Source organism: Acomys minous (genome assembly GCF_964271855.1).
Source record: "Acomys minous genome assembly, chromosome: 5".
NCBI classification, from domain to species: domain Eukaryota; kingdom Metazoa; phylum Chordata; class Mammalia; order Rodentia; family Muridae; genus Acomys; species Acomys minous.
The window spans coordinates 77,427,444-77,447,323 of NC_140494.1; the positions used below are offsets into that span (position 1 = coordinate 77,427,444).

The 19,880-nt window shown below is 49.5% G+C and overlaps 1 protein-coding gene across 1 annotated transcript in view; it reads right to left on the reverse strand.

Moving 5' to 3' along the window:
- Window positions 1-6,184: 6,184 nt before the first annotated feature.
- ENDOD1 (endonuclease domain containing 1) overlaps window positions 6,185-19,880 on the reverse strand; it is a 31,978-nt gene continuing 18,282 nt past the window's right edge. Inside the window, exon 2 of the mRNA XM_084781537.1 lies at window positions 6,185-10,125. Coding sequence (XP_084637663.1) covers window positions 8,920-10,125 — 1,206 coding nt within the window. The 3' untranslated portion in view covers window positions 6,185-8,919. The remainder of the gene's footprint in view (window positions 10,126-19,880) is intronic.

Consider the following 19,880-nt stretch of genomic DNA (forward strand, 5'->3'; position numbering starts at 1 on the left):
TTGGGAACAAGTCTGTTTTTAAAAAACAACACCAGCAGCCTCCTTGGGTTTCCCACTGACACCATGTTCTTAACAGGCTGGGGATCTCAGAGGCAGGTGAAACCAGTTATTACAAAACCCTCAGGAGTTCATGCTGGGGTCACCAGAGCCACATCAGCAACAGCTGCTGAGGTTACTGCTCCACCAGTTCCCCTCAGAGAGATGAGTTTTATGGATTCTTAAGATTATCTTTAAACGCGTCTCACTGATGGTATCAAGCAAACACGGGGGTTAAAAACGTTTTTGTTTTGTTTTATTTTATGTGTATGTGTGAGTGTTTTGCATGCATGGGCGTAAGAGCACCATGTGTATGCAGTGCTCCTGGCGGCCATAAGAGGGCGCCAGATCCATGAAACTGAAGTAATAGGCTAAGGGCCCTGTGGGTGCTGGGATTCTAACCCAGGTCCTCGGGAAGAGCAGCAGGTGTCTTAACGACTGAGCCATCTCTTTATCCTAGCTTAGAATGTTTTAACCAGCTTGCTGCAATTTCTGTCATTAGCAATATATTTGTATCACGAGAGGGACTCAATCTGTTTAAACCATCTTCAAAGGGTACACTGCCCTTTACATCACCAAACCTCTTCTAGGCAGGAAGACAAGAAAGTTAGAATTATAAAGAAGCCAGGCATGGTGGTGCATACCTATAATCCCAGCACTTGGGGAGACAGAGGCAGGCGAATCTCTTTGAGTTCGAGTCCAGCCTGGTCTACAAAGTGGAGTCCAGGACAGCCAAGGCTACACAGAGAAACCCTGTCTCAACAACAACAAATAAAATAAATAAATAAATAAATAAATAAATAAATAAATAAATAAATGCAAGCCTTGTAAGGAAGAAGTAGAGCATTTCCTTTGGAATGTAGGGAAGGGGGCTAAGGGTTTAGAGGTGAGTTGGTGTCTTAGAAATGCCTGGAACTCTGCTGTGGGGAAAACATGGTCAGTCTGTGTCTTTGGGGGGGGGGGCAGGCAGGATGGGTACAGTCACTTCCGGAAACTGAAAGGACAAGCCCCAGAAGCTAGGGGCTTCTGTAGCCTGGGGCAGTGGCTGGTGACCTCAGAGCTGGGCATATGGACCTGCTATAGCCTGGGGCAGTGGCTGGTGACCTCAGAGCTGGGCATATGGACCTGCTCTAGCCTGGGGCAGTGACTGGTGACGGGAGAGCTGGGTGTGGGGATGAGTGGACACTTACAGGAGACGTGTCAGAGGGCAGAAGTAGATCTCAGTCAGAGGTGGAGTCCAGGGGCCAGGACACCAAGGAGTTAGGTGCAAGAGTTGGCCAGGAGCCTCGGGAAGTAAGGATTACCTGCAGGAGTGGTGGAAAATTCACGAAGGCACTGGCCAAGGGGAAAGCTGGGCACTGGGGAGACTGGCCTCTCATGACTGCAAGTGGCTCCTCCTTCTTAAAGCAGAAGTGGGGGAGCCCTCACACTGTGTCTAAAGCTCACCTTCTCAGCCTCTGCTTGGCCCCTTGAAGGGGGTGGTTTGTGAGACTCCCTGGCCGTCAGTGTCGCTTTCACAGCCTGGCCAGGAGTTCATTCCTCTCACCCTTAGCACAAACAACACAATAGCTTACCATGGTAACCGTATCCACTTCTGCTGGACCACATGAAACAGACAGGGGCTCTGCGGCACATCTGCAGATTTCTGTGTTTCATTGCTTTATAGCCCAAGGGTCAGATTTTGCATTTATCCCTTTGTCTCCAACTAGGTTTTGTCCAAGACCCAATAGCTAGTCTTTAGAACAGTTTTGTTTGGGGATTTTTCCCCCTTCTTTTTATGAACTTGCATTTGCTATGAACCAAGCTGCTGTTTCTCAAATGTGGAGTCTTTTCTGTGATATGGCCCTTTTGAGTTGGCTCTGCTCCTAGGAGGAGCCCCTCACCCACAAGTAACCCCAATAAACTCACTGGTTCACCAAGGAGAACTCTGCTCCATCATGGCTTCCTTGGCCAGGGTGACATACGGGTCTTACACAACACCTCTTCCCCCAGGTTGATTTTTAGAATCCCAAGAAAATCACTTGCTTTGAAACTCTATCATAATATAATCTTCGGGAAAACACTATAGAGCTGAGATCCATGTCTCTGGGACGTGAGCAAAAAATGTCTGCAGTGGGTGGGTGTTAAGTACCTTATTAAAATGCTGAGTAGAGAGAAGGCGTTTCCTGGTGAACGAAAGCTTTTAGATGGTCTTAAGTGTGAGTTTTTGGAGTGTGCTGCCGCATCAAGACCCAAGTCCATTTCCTTCCTGTGTGGCCTTGGTCAAGGTATCAGACCCTGCTAAGGACACACGGTGAGTGCTCTCCTCTATAAAAGCAAAGTACCGTGGGCACGCACTTTATCGACCATATGTGCTCAGTGCCCACTGGATGCTCTTCGTAGCATTAACCTACTGGAGCTGCCCATGTGTGGAACTAATGAGCCGCCTCCCTAGAGACTGCACTGTGTTCTCTTCAGAGATCAGAGCACAGTCTCAGCCCACGTGGCATCTGCATCCTAGACAGACGTTATTCACAACCGAACCCTAACCCAGAGGAGGGTGTCTCAGGGAGAGTGGGAGAGTCAGCGCGCCGGTGCCGAGGATTCTCAGAGCTGTCTCCAGATCTGAGGAGCCAGATGGAGGCTCTAAAGGGCTTCTGGGAGAAATGAGACTGATGGGAGGAAGATCCACACTGAGCACAGAGGAGGTTGTCGGGATGATAGTCCCTTCTTTGGAACTGAGAAGCAGAATGGACCACGGCCACACAGCTGTCGGCACCTGAGTGCATTGTATTCTTTCATGGTACAGAAAGCTGAAATGCCACTGAGGACCGCTGCCTTCCATTTGCCATGGTAAAGCATCCACAAGGAGGTTTGGCATCCGCTTAGCGTAACCACTTCGTTAACTGAAACAGACTAGGAAAACGTGTTAGATAAATCTTGATTTGGTGGCCCTGGGCTCAGATAACCAGATTTCCTCAGTCCTGTACAGCATTCACACTTGTATGTCTTGGTGGCTTTCTTGTCTTGGCCTCACTGTGACCTTTCAACTCCTTTCCTGCTGGATCCTGTCTATAGATCTTGGTCTGTGTATCTTATGCTCAAAACTGGAATACAGCATGGTGGTGTGGGGAGCCAGCTCACAGGGGCACAATCGGTTTAGAAGCTGGGGACACCAGGACACACCCCTGCCCAAGGCTGCTTTCACGGTGTCACACTAGCAGCAAAAAAGCCACGGAAATAGCAAGCATCACAAGTCAGGGTCCCGCCAGGCCAGCTGTGCAGGTTACCCCTACACCACCGGGCATGTGTGTGACATAGATCTCACCATGGTACCCACCATGGAATGTTATAATTTATCTCACCGTCTCACATCTAGAGAGAAGTTTCCTGGTCTTAGAAGGCCTCTTATTTTGGTCCCAGCATTCATAACTATGGATTTTCCTTGAGTCAGGAAGGTTCTGGGTTCATGGATGCTGGCCTAAGGTAGGCCTTATCTCAGTAAAGGATACCAGAATACCTCTTACCTACTGAATGTCTCCTTGTGTGGGGAAATTGTTTCCAGCTCGGGGGAAGATTTCATAAGATGACTGATGGTCTGGACACACTTTTAATCTCCTCTGACTGCTTGCTTTTGTAACCTACTGGAAGAGCTGAGCACTGAGACTTCCCACAGCGCTGCAGGCTGCTGAGGTGTTATCTGGGAGCAAAGGGCATGAGCCGTTTCTTACATGCCTTCAGGTTAGCTACTGTGGTAACTCGTATATTACACAAATCTGAGAAGAAATTATAATGGCGCGGCCGCGGAGCCTGCCGGCTTAATATTCTCTTCTCACTTACAAACACAGCAGAAGCAATCCCTGAAAAAGACGCAGTCACTCACAAGAAGGAAACTCAATCTTTTCTGGGGTCCCAGGAGCATGTCTTCCCCCCCCCCAACCCTGCCTCACTCCTGGATGCAGTGAACAGGAGACACCTGGGGACCCACAATCTGAAAATACGTTAGGGAGACTGTGCCTTTGCTTGCGACTGCCAGCAGTGTCTGCAGGAGCTGCTGTCTGGTGCCAGGAACCAGCTGGGCTGCAAGCACAGACTCTCACCTGGTCTTCCAGATTCATGGACACCAAAGAGGCACTCTGGCCTCCTTCACTTTCACCTTTACTGACTCCTACAATGTACTTTAACTTTGGCCCTTTCTAGATAGAAACATCATGACCCAGTCAGGGTCACCCAGGATGTGTGGGTACAGTGCCACCACCAGCAACACAGTTAACATTTTCTGAACAGTGTGCATAGTGATGTAACTTTTTTTAATTTAAATGTATCTTTTAATTTTTATTCACTTTACATCCCAATCGTAGCCCTGGCTCCGCTTCGCCTCCTCCCAATCGCCCCCTCCTGCCCTCTCCCCGCCAACCACCTAGTCTCAGAGAGGGGAGCCCTTCTCCCCTACCAGCTGACCCCAGCCTTCCAAGTCTCATCAGGACTGCCTGCATCCTCTTCCTCTGTGGCCTAGCAAGGCATCTGCTAGGGGAAAACGATCAAAGAGCAGGTGACAGAGTCCATGGCGGGACAGCCCCTGCTCCCTGACTAGGGGACCCTATGGAGCCTGAGCTGCCTATTGGCTACAGCAGAGCACGGGGCCTAGGTCTTCTTCATGCATGGTCCTTGTTTGGTGCATCAGCCTCAGATGTGCCCCTCACCTCCGGGCCCAGATTTGTTGGCTCTGTTGGTCTTCTTGTGAGGCTTCTGTCCCCTCGCAGCCCTTCTGTCCCCTCGCAGCCCTTCTGTCCCCCACTCTTCCATAAAACTCCCTGCCCTGTGTCCAAAGTTTGGCTGTGAGACTCAGCTTCTGCTTCAGTCCCCCGCGGGGTGGAGACTATGAGAGGACATCTGTAGTAAGCTCCCTTCCTGTTCCCTCTTCAACAGCTTCCGGTGTCTATTCTATTTGTCCTTCTGAATGAGAATTAAGCATCCTCCCCAGGGTCCTCCTTGTTACTTATGTTCCTTATCTAGCTCAGCATTTGTGATAACCGGGCCAGGACCTCAGCTCTGTCTTTCAGATGAGGAAGTAGAGGTAAGTAACTTACACAGACACTCACAAGCCAGGCCTCAGGCCTTGTCACCTAGGCTACAGCTCAGTACTGGCCTCCAGGAGTGACTTCCTTGCCTCTGGGGAACATCTCACGTTGAAACCCTGTGAGTGACACAAGTGAGTGGTTTGCATTGTGTCCTTTAGAAATCAAAAGATGATCCTGGGGAAATACCAACATAGACAACCAATGAGAACTCAGAACTCAGACCAGGCAACCGGTGCCACTACTATGCCTATAGGGTAGCACTGTGTAAAACAGTGTGATGTGTTAAACAGACAAGGCGTCCAACATGTGACACACACGAAGCTCCACCCCTTCACTCTAAGGGGTACCCCACCACGGGCAGCCTTTCCTGAACTGTGTGAGTTTTTTTGATGAATAAACAAATAGGAACATTTCTATAATTTCTTATGTGATTCAGGCTCTGTGAAGAAAATTGGCCATTGGTGTGTATTTATGAAGAATATAAATAGTAGTTCTAAACCCTGTTTCACTGATGGAAGCTTCTAATTTCTCACATTCAACTCAAGAAAGTTTAATAAACAAAAGCAAACAGAAAATTGTTTGAGTTGATTTGATTCAAAAAGCTAATAAAGGGACTGGGAAGCAGCATAGTGGGTAAAGCGCTTGCTGCATATGCTTAAGGACTCAGAGCGAAGACAGGCAGATCCCCCAGAGCTCATTGGCAGATCTGGCCAGTTGGTGAGCTCCAGGTTCAGTGGGAGACCCTGTCCCCCCAAAAAAACAAAAAACAAAAAACAAAAAAACAGGGTTGAGGGTGACAAAGGCATCCAGCCTCAACCTCTGGCCTCTATTATGCATATGTGTATACAGAGAGAGAGAGAGACAGACAGACAGACAGACAGACAGACAGACAGACAGACAGACAGAGACAGAGAGAAGAAAATGAGCGTGGTACGTAACTCAGGGTACTGTGCCAGCATTAGCTCGGTTTACTCTCCAGCCTCACAAAGGAAAAGGAAAAGGAAGGACAAGGGAAGGTACCCAGCCAGGGCTCCAGGCCTCATCCCAAGCACCCACGTGCCCTCCATACATCTCACAGGACCACTGAGTTGTCAACAGTGACTTTATTGAGCATCTGCAAGGTGCACAGCATTGTACATAGTTGTGGTCAACAAGGTTTCCATCTCACCCTCTGTAAAGGTGTCCTTTGTCTCCCTGAGCTTGCAGGTTTTCTTCCTGTGCTGCAGGAAACAGGGCAAATGTCCTCACAGGGTGCTCACCCGGTACATCACAGCATGGACTGTATCGTGTGTCTTTCTCACCATAGTGGAAACTCCTTATAGACAGGACATTTTCCATCCCTGCAGCCTTGATGACCAATACACATCTGCTAGATAGATGGATGCAGGAAGATCAGGGAATGCTTCGTCTTGGTTCCTTCCATTCCCTAGTTTGCATTAGGTGGAAAAGGCACAAAGGAAAAAGGGAGCATCAGAGAGCATGGCTGATGCAGACTAGGAAAACAGCTCCAGGAAGGACGGAGTCGGCCCACTTCCCCAAGGGCCTGAGAATGCAATGAAGCCGCAGCAAAATCTCCAAGCTGAAGGCACGGTTCAGCTTCCTAAACTCCCACCGCAGAGCCTCAGGTAGCCTTCTGGGAATGGGCCAGCGTCCCAGAGATCTGGCCAAACATCAAAAACAGATACATCTGGTTCCAGTGACCCAGAGACACTGACGACAAGAAACTCCAGAATACAGGGTCTCGGCCCTCTAACCCAAAGCATATATTTTTGTCTTATTATCTTTTCCCATATTAAAAAAAAAGCCACACAAAAATAAATAACCAGACAGCTGACTATGGCGGGAAGGGGGCCATTTCCAAGAGGCCCTATAAGGAAGTGGACGTTATCGGTGCCCTGGTAGGGCCTCTTGGAATGCAAACATCCACTGAAAGGGACATGAGACGCAGTAAGCACAGTGTCTTATGTGTGAATACCTGGCATTTCATTAACCATGTCAAATCCAGTCAGTCATACAGAGCCTGAGTCTTTGACGGGTGATGAAATCCTACTTGCACCCAGGGAGGCACACAGCTCATCACAACCTGCTTCCAGCTAGCCCCACAAACAAGGTCAAACCACAGCCTCCTTGTGCCTCTGGGTCCAAAACAAAGGAGGGGCTTGGCCAGATTGTTTCTCTGGCAACTTCTGGGAGTCCCTTTCCTGACCCATCAGTGCCAAGGTAAGCCCTCAGACTCCCATTTATAGAGAAAGCTCATGGCAAATACTGCTGTGAGTCTTGATAAACGGTGTGCATCTACCGGAGCGAGGGCCAGTCTGCTGTCGGACTCCTACTCACGGCTGCATGGAAGCTTGCAGGCTGCTATAATCTTTCTCTGCAAAATTTAACCCTTGCCACATTTGCATGCTCATATGCCAGTTCCTGGGGACAGCTGATGTGCTGTCCCTCTGTGTTTTCCTTCTAAGATCCTAGTCCTTACAACTGACTTCCAGCCAGCGTGGGCTGCATCCCCAAGTCCACACTTGGCCCTTTTCTCCTTCAAAGCAACTCTTGGCAAGACTAAGAAACTCTCCTAGACGACCCATTCCCACCGAAGGGATGTTCGGTTCCCACCAAGCAAGTTTGGTTCCTTCTGTTATAACTTTTAGTGCAAGATTTAAAGTCACTAAGTGATTGATCAAAACTGCAAGTAAAGCTCTCAAACTGAACCTGCGTTAGTTAATGAAGGGCTTGTATTTTTTAGCCTCGCACCACAAAAATAATGTTCTAAGAGATAATAATTCTTCAATATGTACATACACATATTTCTGCCCCAGATGACCAGAGTATTTTTTTCATTTTCACCTATTACCTAGATAGTTATAACAAATAATCATCTGAGAAGAGAGCTCAGCCTGCTGGAGGGCACTGAGCACTCACTGGATGCATTAGATGTTGCAAAATGCACAGTCTCGCATTAGATTAACATGCAGATCTTTGTGTTTAAAGTTGCCAAATAGAGATTTACTATAACTATAACTCAAAGCGCCTTAAGGATGCCCTCGAACACGTAGCACGTACCTAATGCTGTCTCCCTTTGACTCTCTTTACACCTGGAGGGACCAGATTCGCTCCAACCAGGGTTGCATTCAAATTTTATTATGCCATATTTGGTATAAAATGCCTATTGTGTCCCATCAGAATTCAACCTTGGGAGAAAATGAAAATCAAACAAGCCCTGGAGAGAGGCCCAGGTTAAAGGTCAGAGATACAGCAGGTGCTCTGCCCACAGAGAGGGATTCCAACAAAGCAGTCACTGGCTGGGCTCTGGGGCTGGCTGCTGAGAGAGCAAGAGAGAAATGCTGAGATCACACGGCCATGTTCAGATCTACTTTGCCTTAATCTCCAAGACCAACGGGAGGCACAAGACGCCATTTCTTACAACATTTAATGCCACCCGCTCCCTCTTTATTGTTAAGTTCCCTGTGCCTGGTCATTCCAGCTGTTTCACTGTGAGCCGGAGCACAGCGCTAAAGTTAACAGGCACATGGAAGCTCGTGTGTGTGACTGCAGGGGCACAGTAGACTGTGCCACCCAACCTACCCTGGACATTTCTCTTAAATCAAGTCTAAATTGTGCCATGCTCCTTTGCAGAAAAAGACACTCACCCACTGGGAGAACATAGCACAATAGCTGACAGAGAACAGAAACCCCACTGTTAAAACAAAAAAACAAAACAAACAAGAAAAACCAAACAAACAAACAAAAACCCAAAATATTCTAGCTCTCTCCACTAAAAAATAACAAAACCCACCACAATGGACACTACTAGGTTTTTTGAGCTCTATAACTCCCCAGAATTGTCGAAAGTAACCTTGTAGCCAATCCGCCTTAAGACACTAAAAACCACCTGAAACAGGCCACCCATGGTGCCAAAAGCAGTGTCCAAGAGGAGTGAGAGGGTGCCGCCCAGGCCCACGGCAATGTCCTTGCACACAGTGGGAATGGCCCCCACGGTATACACGGGGAAAGTGGCTACATCCACAACGACTCGGAGAGGGATGCTCAGAGCTCGACAGACAGCCTTCAGCAGACAGCAGAGGATCCGCAGAAAGGCCCTGATGACTTTGGCCACGACCCTGAGCACTTTCCAGGGAATGCCCACCAACTCTTGTCCAATGGTCACGAGGTACGAGACAGCACCTGCACCCAGACGGTAGAGGAAACTCTCGATGCCGTTTATCACCTGCTTGGCAACAAACCAAAGGAGATGGACTATATTCCTTATGACTGCTATCACAAGGTAATAAACTAACTGGAAAAGTTTGACAAACGGGGTAGCAAGGAAACCCAGGACTTTTCCTAGGAGGCTACCTCCTCCCTCCTGTGGTGCTTCCGGGGCGGGAAGGGCAGACCTCTGGCTTCCGGTGCTGGCGAGGGCACTCGGGCTCTCGTGAGACCGAAGAGCTCGCTCCTCGTCTTGGACTTGGTTGACCACTTCCAGAATCTTCTTCATCTTCTCCGTGTCTTGCTCCGCCTCACCACAGTTGTCCCGGAACAGCTGAGGCTTCTGGGGAAGCAGCTTCTCCAGGTCTCTCACCATCACGTCTTCTATGACCTCACTGCCCTGAGTGTGCTTGAGGAAGCCCATGGCCCAGCCTCCTCCAGGGACGGCACAGCAGGCTGCCAGCCAGACAAACTCAGGGATAGCCACTTTGCCCTTAACGCTGTTGTCCGAGGGGACAGCACCTGTGATGATGTACAGGTCTTGGCCGTCGTTGCAGTGTGGGATCAAGGCTCGGTCCATGAGGCTGTTGAGATTCATGTGCCATCGTTCCCGGAAAGACCGGGTCATGGGAACTGAATTTGTGAGCGGGAATGTGGGCGTCTGGGGGTCATCATTAAGGGGGAGTGGGTACAGCTGTCCGATTTCATAGTCAGAGTCAAGGTAGTCTGCATTCAAGGCTTGCTTGCTTCCTAGATTGTTCACGGAGGTGACAGCAGCAGCTTCATCAATTACCTCCTCAAGGTTGCTGTCAGGGTCATCAATCTGAAAGAAAAGGGCAGAGGTGAGATGGATTCCCCACTCACCGCAGTGGGAGGAGCTGCTGAGCCACCTGCTGAAGCTCCAGAGACATTCTAGCCTTCCATCGTGTGTCACTCTTGAGTTCCCAAGACATGGTTCTGTGTCTCTCTGTTTCAATGTCTCTGTGTCTCTGTCGCTGTCTCTCTCTGTCTCTGTCTCTGTGTCTGTCTCTCTCTCTCTCCCTTTCCTCTCTCTCCCTCTCACTTTAGCACCCCTCAATGCTGGCATTTGAAGGTATCCTCAAATAGGATGCACCCTGCTTGTGTTTTGTACCTGTTCCACCTCACACTGTCATGACGACTCTTCTCGGTGTGTGCATGTATATGCATGCAGGTACAAGTAGGGGGTATGCACACACATGCATGTGACATCAGGGGACAACCTTGAGTGCCATTCCTCAAGAGCCACCTCCTTTTAAAAAGAACTGTTAACTTAGGAAAAAAAATTTTTGTGACAAAAATTTTTTCAAACAAAGATTGGTTTTGCTTTAATTCTAGGCCTTAGTTTTGTTTGTTTGTTTACTTGGTCATCTTTTTTTTTTTTAATTTAAACAAAAACTTTGTTATATGTTATGTATTTGTGAGGGGTGTGTGCAGATGCACACACAAGCCAAAAGAGGGCGTCGGATCTCCTGGAGCTGTATTATTTACAGGGAGCTATAAGCTGCCCGTTATGGGTGTTGGGAACAGAACTTGAGACCTCTGGAAGAGCAGCAAATGCCCTTCTCCACTGAGCCATCCCTCCAGTAAGACAACCTTGTTTTCTGAGGCAGGGTTTCTCATTTACCTGGCTTTGCTGACTAGGTGCCAACCGGCCACCAAGCCTTAGGGATTCACCTGTCTCCGTCTCCCTTGCACTGGGATTTCAAGGCCAAGACGCTACACCTGGCCTCTTTAGTGTGAGTTTAGGGGATATAAGTTGGGCCCTCGAGTTTATTCTGAAAGTACTTTACTGGCTGAGCCATCTCTCTAGGCCTGACTTTCCTTTTCTTTTTCTTGGTTGCCGAGCTTGAGCCTAAAAAAAAAAAAAAAAAAATCAAGCATGGGCCCTTCCAACTCTGATCCTGTGATCATCTGTTTCAATTTCCTCCACTTTTAGGTTAACTGATGTTTGAATTTATCTCTTCACGATGCTTGCTGTGATTAACAAGTCAACCAATATATTGCTATAGATCAGTTATAGTACAGAGATGTACCCTTCCTTCTTTTCATAAAAGATGCTTTTGTAGTTCAACAGTAGAATATATACATGCATAGATGCACCCACACATATAGATAGATGACAGATAATAGATAGGCGACAGATAGATGATAGATAGATAGATAGATAGATAGATAGATGGATGGATGGATGATAGTCACTTTGCTAATCCAAAGGACATCAGAACGCTGAGTTAAGGACTGTAAATTCCTTGGTAGCAGTGACTATGGTTTTGCTGGAGGATCCCAAAGCCTGTGGACTTTCTGTTTACCTTAAGGCCCAGAGAAGACCATAGTGACAGTCTTATAACAACAACAGCTTGAGCAGAAATGTAAAACGTGAAGGAGATGACAACACATACCCCTTCAACCTCTTACAACCTTTACAAAGCACCTGCAGTTCTGAGGAGTTTGTGTCCTAGAAGCACGCATGTGCTGTGATGTTGAAAGCAAAATATACAGAATTAAAGATACAGCATTAAATGGGCTAGAGAGATGGCTCAGTGGTTAGCCCCGGCTGCCCTTGCACAGACTTAGTTCTCAGCTCCACATGTTGGCTAACATCTGTCCATCACTCCAGGATCTGATGCCTTCTTCTGCTCTCTGAGTGCACCGGGCACATATATAATGCACAAATGCACATAGATACATGCAGGCAAACATTCATACACACAAAATTAAAAGTGAATAAAGCTTTTAAAATGATCATAATTTTGTTTAAAAGCCCAAAACTATTCCCTCTAAAAAAGAAAAATAAATAAATAAAACACCCAAGACGTTTTAGAAGGAAGCATGCGCTGGTTGCTTGGCTCCTAGAGAGCTGACATTTTCTTGCAATTTTTGGTCCCTGCACCGCTCCCACTCACAAATCAAAGCAAGTCCCTTCTTGCAAACTGACTCCCTAATATTAGAGCTAACTCTTCGAGCCTCTAACACAGCCAAGGCCACAGGGTGTTTGTCCAACTCTGCTGTGGCCTCTCATAGTGTGGGCCTTCAGAAGTGTATGTACAGGGCAAGCGAGGGTGAGGATGCAGCAGGCTGGCGTGAAGCATTTACTCTGTGGGAGCCTCTGTGAGCTCTCTCACTGTAGCTGACCCCTGCCATGTCACGCCGCCCTCGCTAGCCTAAGAAGCAATGCACCTAGGTGCTCCCCACATTCACCACCTCACCCCCCCTCACCCCGACCCCGTAGGAAAAAGATAAGGAGCTCATTCATTTTGCAAGTCCTTTGTCTCCACTTTCTTATGGCTGAAAGATATACCTCCCCTCCTCCCCCCCCTCCGCCAGGAAACAGTAGCTTCGCTGCTGCTGATTCGGGAGATGAAGACACAGCAGAGGCTGGATCTCTGGGCTAGTATAAAGCCATGTGCCTTTAAGGGGTTTCCTTTGTATTCATTCCCCCGGGCATTTCCTCTGCACTGAAGCTGGTGTGGTACCTGACAGCAAACAGAAGGGTCATAGACACAAGGGCCTCCCTGGGGGGATAGGCAGGCTACAGGCTTAGGACAGACGTGACCAGAGATGAAGGGAAAGGGGCTTCTTAGGTGACGAAAGGGAAAGAGGCTGAAGAGAGGGAGAGGAGAAAGAAGAGCAACAGAGCAATGAGAGAAAGTTGAGGACACAAACAGCCTGATACAGGGGAGAAGCCAGGATGGGACTGACTCGCAAGCCAGCCTCACTGCTGCTAGCACAGGGCTCCGCAGAGGGCCCTGGGAGGGATGCCCCTGCTTCTGCTCTGACCACAGGGGGCTCACCAGGATCTTTGCAGAGCCTGGTACTTAACTTCTCTTTGGTCTCCAGTGTGTTTTATCCTAGCAAGCCCATCCTTTCACGGGGAAACATGAGGCTTTGCCCATGAGGGGTTCAAGATCTTCAGGAATGGATCCAATCCCGTAAAGTTCTCTGGTTCACCTAGGGTACCCTGATTGCATGGGTTCCTTGCCTGGTTCTCACCACTGAGTGGGTCAGGACTGTCAGAGGGCTGACTTTGTGATTTCTGATGCAAAGGTTTGCAGTCCACACTTCCCAGGTACCTGGGGGCCTGAGTAGGAAGGGCCAGCAGGGCTGGTCCACAGGACGCTGTCCAGCAGGGCTGGTCCACAGGACGCTGTCCAGCAGAGCTGGTCCACGGGACGCTGTCATGTCAGAACTTTATCTGGCTGCTCCCTTTTGTTCTGTGCACCAGCAGAGGTGGCACAGGACATGAAGCACCCAAGCCAAAAGCAAACTTTCTGAGCTAAAGTCACAAAATCAGTGCTGGCAGCCTCTTCCACCCCTGCAGCACATAGTGGTGTTAAACAGGAAAGGGTCCTAAGGCATCAAGGTGACCTTGGATAAACCTCAGGGATAAATCTCTCACCTTCCTGAGAGACCTGTTTCCAGTGGACAGAGCCTCAGATTTCCTCCAGTAAGGACGGACTGGATGGAAGGATGAAAGGATGAGAGCTCAAGAGATGTTGAAACCCCACAACCCCACAACCCCACAAAGATCTAGGAACTGCGGCAATTAGAACCGGTTACAAAAAGGCCCAGGATAAGTTTGTCCTGTGTGTGTCTGAGACTCCGTACCCCTAGTGTGTGGGACCTGTCCCACCAAGGTGTGGTACGTTCTTCCTGCCATGGCTCCTTGCAATTCCTGGCACCTGCCCTTCATGACCGGAACTGCACAGGGCCCATTCATGGCCTCCCTAGCCACCTGCACATCACTAACGTTTAACAGCAGCTTCTGCTAATTGGCTTTTAGGTAGTAGGTGGACCTAAGCGCTTTGCAGTGTCTGCTGATGAATGAGGCTTCCTAAGGGCCCAGTGGGCTGTGTGGTGAGCACTGGGCTGTGTGGTGAGCACTGGGCTGTGTGGCCAGCAGTGAGCTGTGTGGTGAGCAGGGGGCTGTGTGGTGAGCAGTGGGCTGTGGGGCCAGCAGTGAGCTGTGTGGTGAGCAGGGGGCTGTGTGGTGAGCAGTGGGCTGTGTGGCCAGCAGTGGGCTGTGTGGTGAGCAGTGGGCTGTGTGGCCAGCAGTGGGCTGTGTGGTGAGCAGAGGGCTGTGTGGTGAGCAGGGGGCTGTGTGGTGAGCACTGGGCTGTGTGGTGAGCACTGGGCTGTGTGGTGAGCAGAGGGCTGTGTGGTGAGCAGTGGGCTGTGTGGTGAGCAGAGGGCTGTGTGGTGAGCAGTGGGCTGTGTGGTGAGCAGTGGGCTGTGTGGTGAGCAGTGGGCTGTGTGGTGAGCAGTGGGCTGTGTGGTGAGCAGAGGGCTGTGTGGTGAGCAGTGGGCTGTGTGGTGAGCAGAGGGCTGTGTGGTGAGCAGTGAGCTGTGTGGTGAGCAGTGGGCTGTGTGGTGAGCAGTGGGCTGTGTGGTGAGCAGAGGGCTGTGTGGTGAGCAGTGGGCTGTGTGGTGAGCAGTGAGCTGTGTGGTGAGCAGGGGGCTGTATGGTGAGCAGTGGGCTGTGTGGTGAGCAGTGGGCTGTGTGGTGAGCAGGGGGCTGTGTGGTGAGCAGTGAGCTGTGTGGTGAGCAGGGGGCTGTGTGGTGAGCAGAGGGCTGTGTGGCCAGCAGTGAGCTATGTGTGAGCAGGGGGCTGTGTGGTGATCAGAGAGCTGTGTGGTGAGCAGGGGGCTGTGTGGTGATCAGAGAGCTGTGTGGTGAGCAGGGGGCTGTGTGGTGAGCAGAGGGCTGTGTGGTGAGCAGTGGGCTGTGTGGTGAGCAGAGGGCTGTGTGGTGAGCAGAGGGCTGTGTGGTGAGCAGAGGGCTGTGTGGTGAGCAGAGGGCTGTGTGGTGAGCAGGGGGCTGTGTGGTGAGCACTGGGCTGTGTGGTGAGCAGAGAGCTGTGTGGTGAGCAGAGGGCTGTGTGGTGAGCAGTGGGCTGTGTGGTGAGCAGTGGGCTGTGTGGTGAGCAGAGGGCTGTGTGGTGAGCAGAGGGCTGTGTGGTGAGCAGGGGGCTGTGTGGTGAGCAGAGGGCTGTGTGGTGAGCAGTGGGCTGTGTGGTGAGCACTGGGCTGTGTGGTGAGCAGAGGGCTGTGTGGTGAGCACTGGGCTGTGTGGTGAGCACTGGGCTGTGTGGTGAGCAGAGAGCTGTGTGGTGAGCAGAGGGCTGTGTGGTGATCAGAGAGCTGTGTGGTGAGCAGGGGGCTGTGTGGTGAGCAGGGGGCTGTGTGGTGAGCAGGGGGCTGTGTGGTGAGCAGAGGGCTGTGTGGTGAGCACTGGGCTGTGTGGTGAGCACTGGGCTGTGTGGTGAGCAGAGGGCTGTGTGGTGATCAGAGAGCTGTGTGGTGAGCAGTGGGCTGTGTGGTGAGCAGTGGGCTGTGTGGTGATCAGAGAGCTGTGTGGTGAGCAGGGGGCTGTGTGGTGAGCAGAGGGCTGTGTGGTGAGCAGGGGGCTGTGTGGTGAGCAGGGGGCTGTGTGGTGAGCAGGGGGCTGTGGGGTGAGCAGTGGACTAGTTGCCTAGTCAGGACCCAACGGACTTCAGTGACTATGGACTAACTTTGGAATGATTGCCTCAGCTCAGGGTTTCTCCTGGAGAAGGGAGCTCCAGGCTGTTGCTGAGGAGGAAGGGCACTAGCTTTAGGCTTCTCCCACAGGGGCCTGTTCTACTGTAAGTTAACCTCCCGCCCCCCCAGGGGGCTCCACTGTAGGTTTCCCCCTCCCCTACAGGGATCTGCTCCACACTGCTAGGCAAATTCCTCACAGCCTGGCCTGCAAACCGTGGTGTCCTGCTGGCCTACCAGGATGGCAGCCCTCTCTTAGCTCCCAGGGGGTCCTGTTCTGCTTCCCTGTCACAAGTGTGTAGGTGGGTTTTATCCCCTATCCCCGGGCCTGTGCGAGCCAGGCCCTAACGGCACTGGTGGCTTCCTATGTGCCTCTTTTCACCACTTACAGACTTTTCACACCTCATTTCTTTTTTTGCTCAAATATGAGTTTAAATTTTAAAAATTGCACATAGGTGCTCGCAGTGGGAGAATTCCTCACAGTCTCGGGGTCTTGGTCAAGGCTCAAGTCTAAACAGCTTCTCTGACACGGGCCTTTGTCTCTGTCTGCTGGACACTCTTCATCCCCAAATGTATGTGAGCCGCACACCTCTAATCCCTGTTCTTGGAGGCAGAGGCAGATCTTTCTCTGTGAGTTCAAGGCCAGCCTGGTCTACATAATAAGTGCCAGGACAGCGAGAGTTACACGGAGAGACCCTGTCATTAAAAGTGGAAAGGATGTGCTTTGCTTAAATCTTACCTCCCTGTTCTTGGTTGCTTTCTGTTGCTGTCACAAACTCCTAAAGCCACCTAGGGGAAGAAAAGGCTTAGTTCACCTAACACTGCCAAGTCACAGGCTGTCATGGATGGAAGTCAGGCAGGACCTGAGGCAGAAGCCAGGAAGAAGGCCAATTGTTAGTTCGAGCTCTGGTTTCCTCAGCTGGCTTTCATCTGTAGGCCAGGAATTGTGCTGCCCACACCGGGCTAGGCCCTCCTGCGTCCACTAATTATCAAGACAACCCCCCACACACATTCCTAAGCCAACACATATAGGCAGTTCCTCGCCTGACACTTCTCCTCACAGATGAATTAGGCTGTGTCAAGTTGACAACCAAGGCAAAGGAGGGCACTGTCACTAACCTAGGAATATGGGGACTCCCAGACCATTCCCAAGTCACACTGGGCAGTGTCTGAAACACGTGATTCTGGTTTTCTACTATTCTTTTGTTTGTTTGTTTGTTTTTCGAGACAAGGTTTCTCTGTGTAGCCTTTGACTGTCCTGGACTGGCTTTGTAGACCAGGCTGGCCTCAAACTCACAGTGATCCGCCTGCCTCTGCCTCCCAAGTGCTGGGATTAAAGGCATGCGCCACCACACCCAGCGTTTCTACTAATTCTTTTGCATTATCTATTACTCAAAATTAAAAATGGTTAAGAGTGACTCAAACGTTCTTAATGTACTCTGTGACCTGCTGCCACCTGAGAGGCAGATGTATTTCCCACACACTAGAGACACAGTTTAATGATCTGCTTACAGCAACTGTAGTAAATTAATGACAACATAGATCCCTGAAGGCAAAACTATACCCGTGACAGAAGACACAATTTCAGATTAGGTATAGTCTCCAGGTTACACCCGCGCCCTTGACACGCCCCCCAGTTTATGGGCTCCCCAGAGACAACTTTGTAGGGAAGGACCGTGCAGAACCTCTCTGGGTCATCCCTCTGGACCGCTGATGTAATCTGATGCAGTGCTTGTATTTAATGGAATTTTCCCCCTAAGTTCAACATGTTAAATAGGTTTTAGAAGAAGAGGCCGTTGCCATTTTACTAGTCCCCTGCCTCACAAATTACTTTATAGAAAATTCCTTTTCAAATTTAGTACAAGGGAAAACGGTGTTTCCATCAACAAGATCACGTGTTTCCTTAACATAGAAAAGCTATGCATGTATTTTTGTTTGTTTGTTTTCAAATTAAATATTATGCCAACTTTGTGGTTATAGTCATGTTAGAAGGTGGATAAATTAAGATGACGAGAGGGGTAATACTCACCCATTAACCAGTACTTCTTAGGGCTGTATTGTGTGTGACTCACTGTAGGCGGAACATTGGGATGGGATAATGATACAGCCATGACCTGCTGACCTGTAAGACTACTGTAGACATAGCTTCACCTGTAGGGATCAATAATCCCCTTGTCTAAACTCAGCACCATCTGTGTTCCTTCGAGCATCTTTTGGTTGAGCGATATGAGGCATTGGTGAGGATGACTGTCCAAGGTCACACAGTTCGTATGTGCTGGACCAGGGTGTGACCTTGGGGAGTCCTGCCCCACAGCCCAAGTCCCAACTCCCTATTTTCTATGTCTCCAAATAGCCCTCCCGGAAGGGAAGTCAGAGCTATTTAGGGAGAGGAGATGTAGATGCTTGCAATGTTAAGAGTCCAAAGAAAACAGTACGAAGCAGTTTATAACAGATGCTCAATATGAGGGAGAAAAAAAAAAAAGAGCAACCGGGAAGGAAAGGCATAAATGCAGGAAGATTTGGCAGACACAAAATATGAAGTGAGACTCGGGGGACACACAAGACAACTACAGATCAGTGAAATAGAGGGTCAACAGAGGCTTAGTGCAATCCTGTGACAAAGTCTTACGGGCAGAAACTAGCAGCTCTAAGGGGGAAAAGGAGAAGCTTAATTAGAAGGAGCGGATGGGAATCAGAAGAACTGGTTAACAATGATGTCGTCCTTCCCGCCTCAGCACCCTGAGGTGAGCATTGTGATCGCTGGGACAACCAGAGACCAGAGAGCAGCAGGTACCAAGTCACTCAACCAGAATGTGGACACGCCAAGGACCAAGAGCAGCTTGGCAAGAAAGTCTGAGAGCCATGGGGCAACCACTGTGAAGACAGGACCGGGGCTAGATTCACTTGGAAGACAGAGATGGGGCTGTGAGGAGAATCAGTCACCTAGTGACAAGTCCAAAGCAGGAGGGCTGTGACATGGAGGGGCTTCAGCCTGCGCAGGAACCACAGCTTGTTACCGGCCACACAGAGGAAGGGGAGGACGCAGAGAAAGGCCACAACGGCTTCACACCAGTCGTGAGGACTCAGGAATAAGGACAGTGGGTGGGAAGTACCAGATACAGGTGACAAGGGGCTACAAACTCTGGCTTCAGTCTGGGCATTCCTTAAGTAAAAGATGGATGTGCAAGTGGGAATTTCAGGACTGTAGAAAGATTGGAATTTTGTAGGTTCGGAGGCCAATTACTTTATTTTGAGTTAGTTTTAGTTCCTGCCCCACTCTCTATTTGAACTAACATCTTGTGGTGATAAAGAAAAACTTAGCAGGTGCTATCAACTTAGCACAGAATTAGCTTCCGCCAATCAAAGAGCTAAAAATGTCATCAGCTAGCATCTTGGATCTATAGAAAAGTTTCCTTCCTCTCCATGTACCTACCTCTATGGTACACCCAGCAATGTATTTTAAGCCTGACTTGATTCATGACAGTTTTGTTGCATTTTTGTTGTTTTGTAAAACTATAGAAACCCTGTGAAACTACTTCTACATTGGGACATGGAATTTTCAATTACCTAAATGTGTGTTCCCAGGCCATGGTCACTCAAAATGGCTCCAGAATAAACTACTTCTTATTTGCTTTAAGATAAAAGCTATGAGCCAAGCACACCTGTAATCCCAGCACTCTAGAGGCAGAGGCAGGCGGATCACTGTGAGTTCGAGGCCAGCCTGGTCTACAAAGTGAGTCTAGGACAGCCAAGGCTACCCAGAGAAACTCTGTCTCAAAAAACAAACAAACAAGCAAACAAAATATAAAGGCTGTGATCCAGGCAGGGTGGCACATGCCTTTTATTTCTAGCACTAGGGACACAGAAACAGACAACTCTCCGAGTTCAAAGCCAGCTTGGTCTACAGAGGGTTCCAGGACAGCCAGAGTTTACATAGAAAAACCTTGTCTAGAAAGTGAAACAAAACCAACAAACAAAAGGATGAGAGCTGTGGATTTTACATTGACACTGGTCCCTGCACTAAAAGTGAATTTATTTACGTAT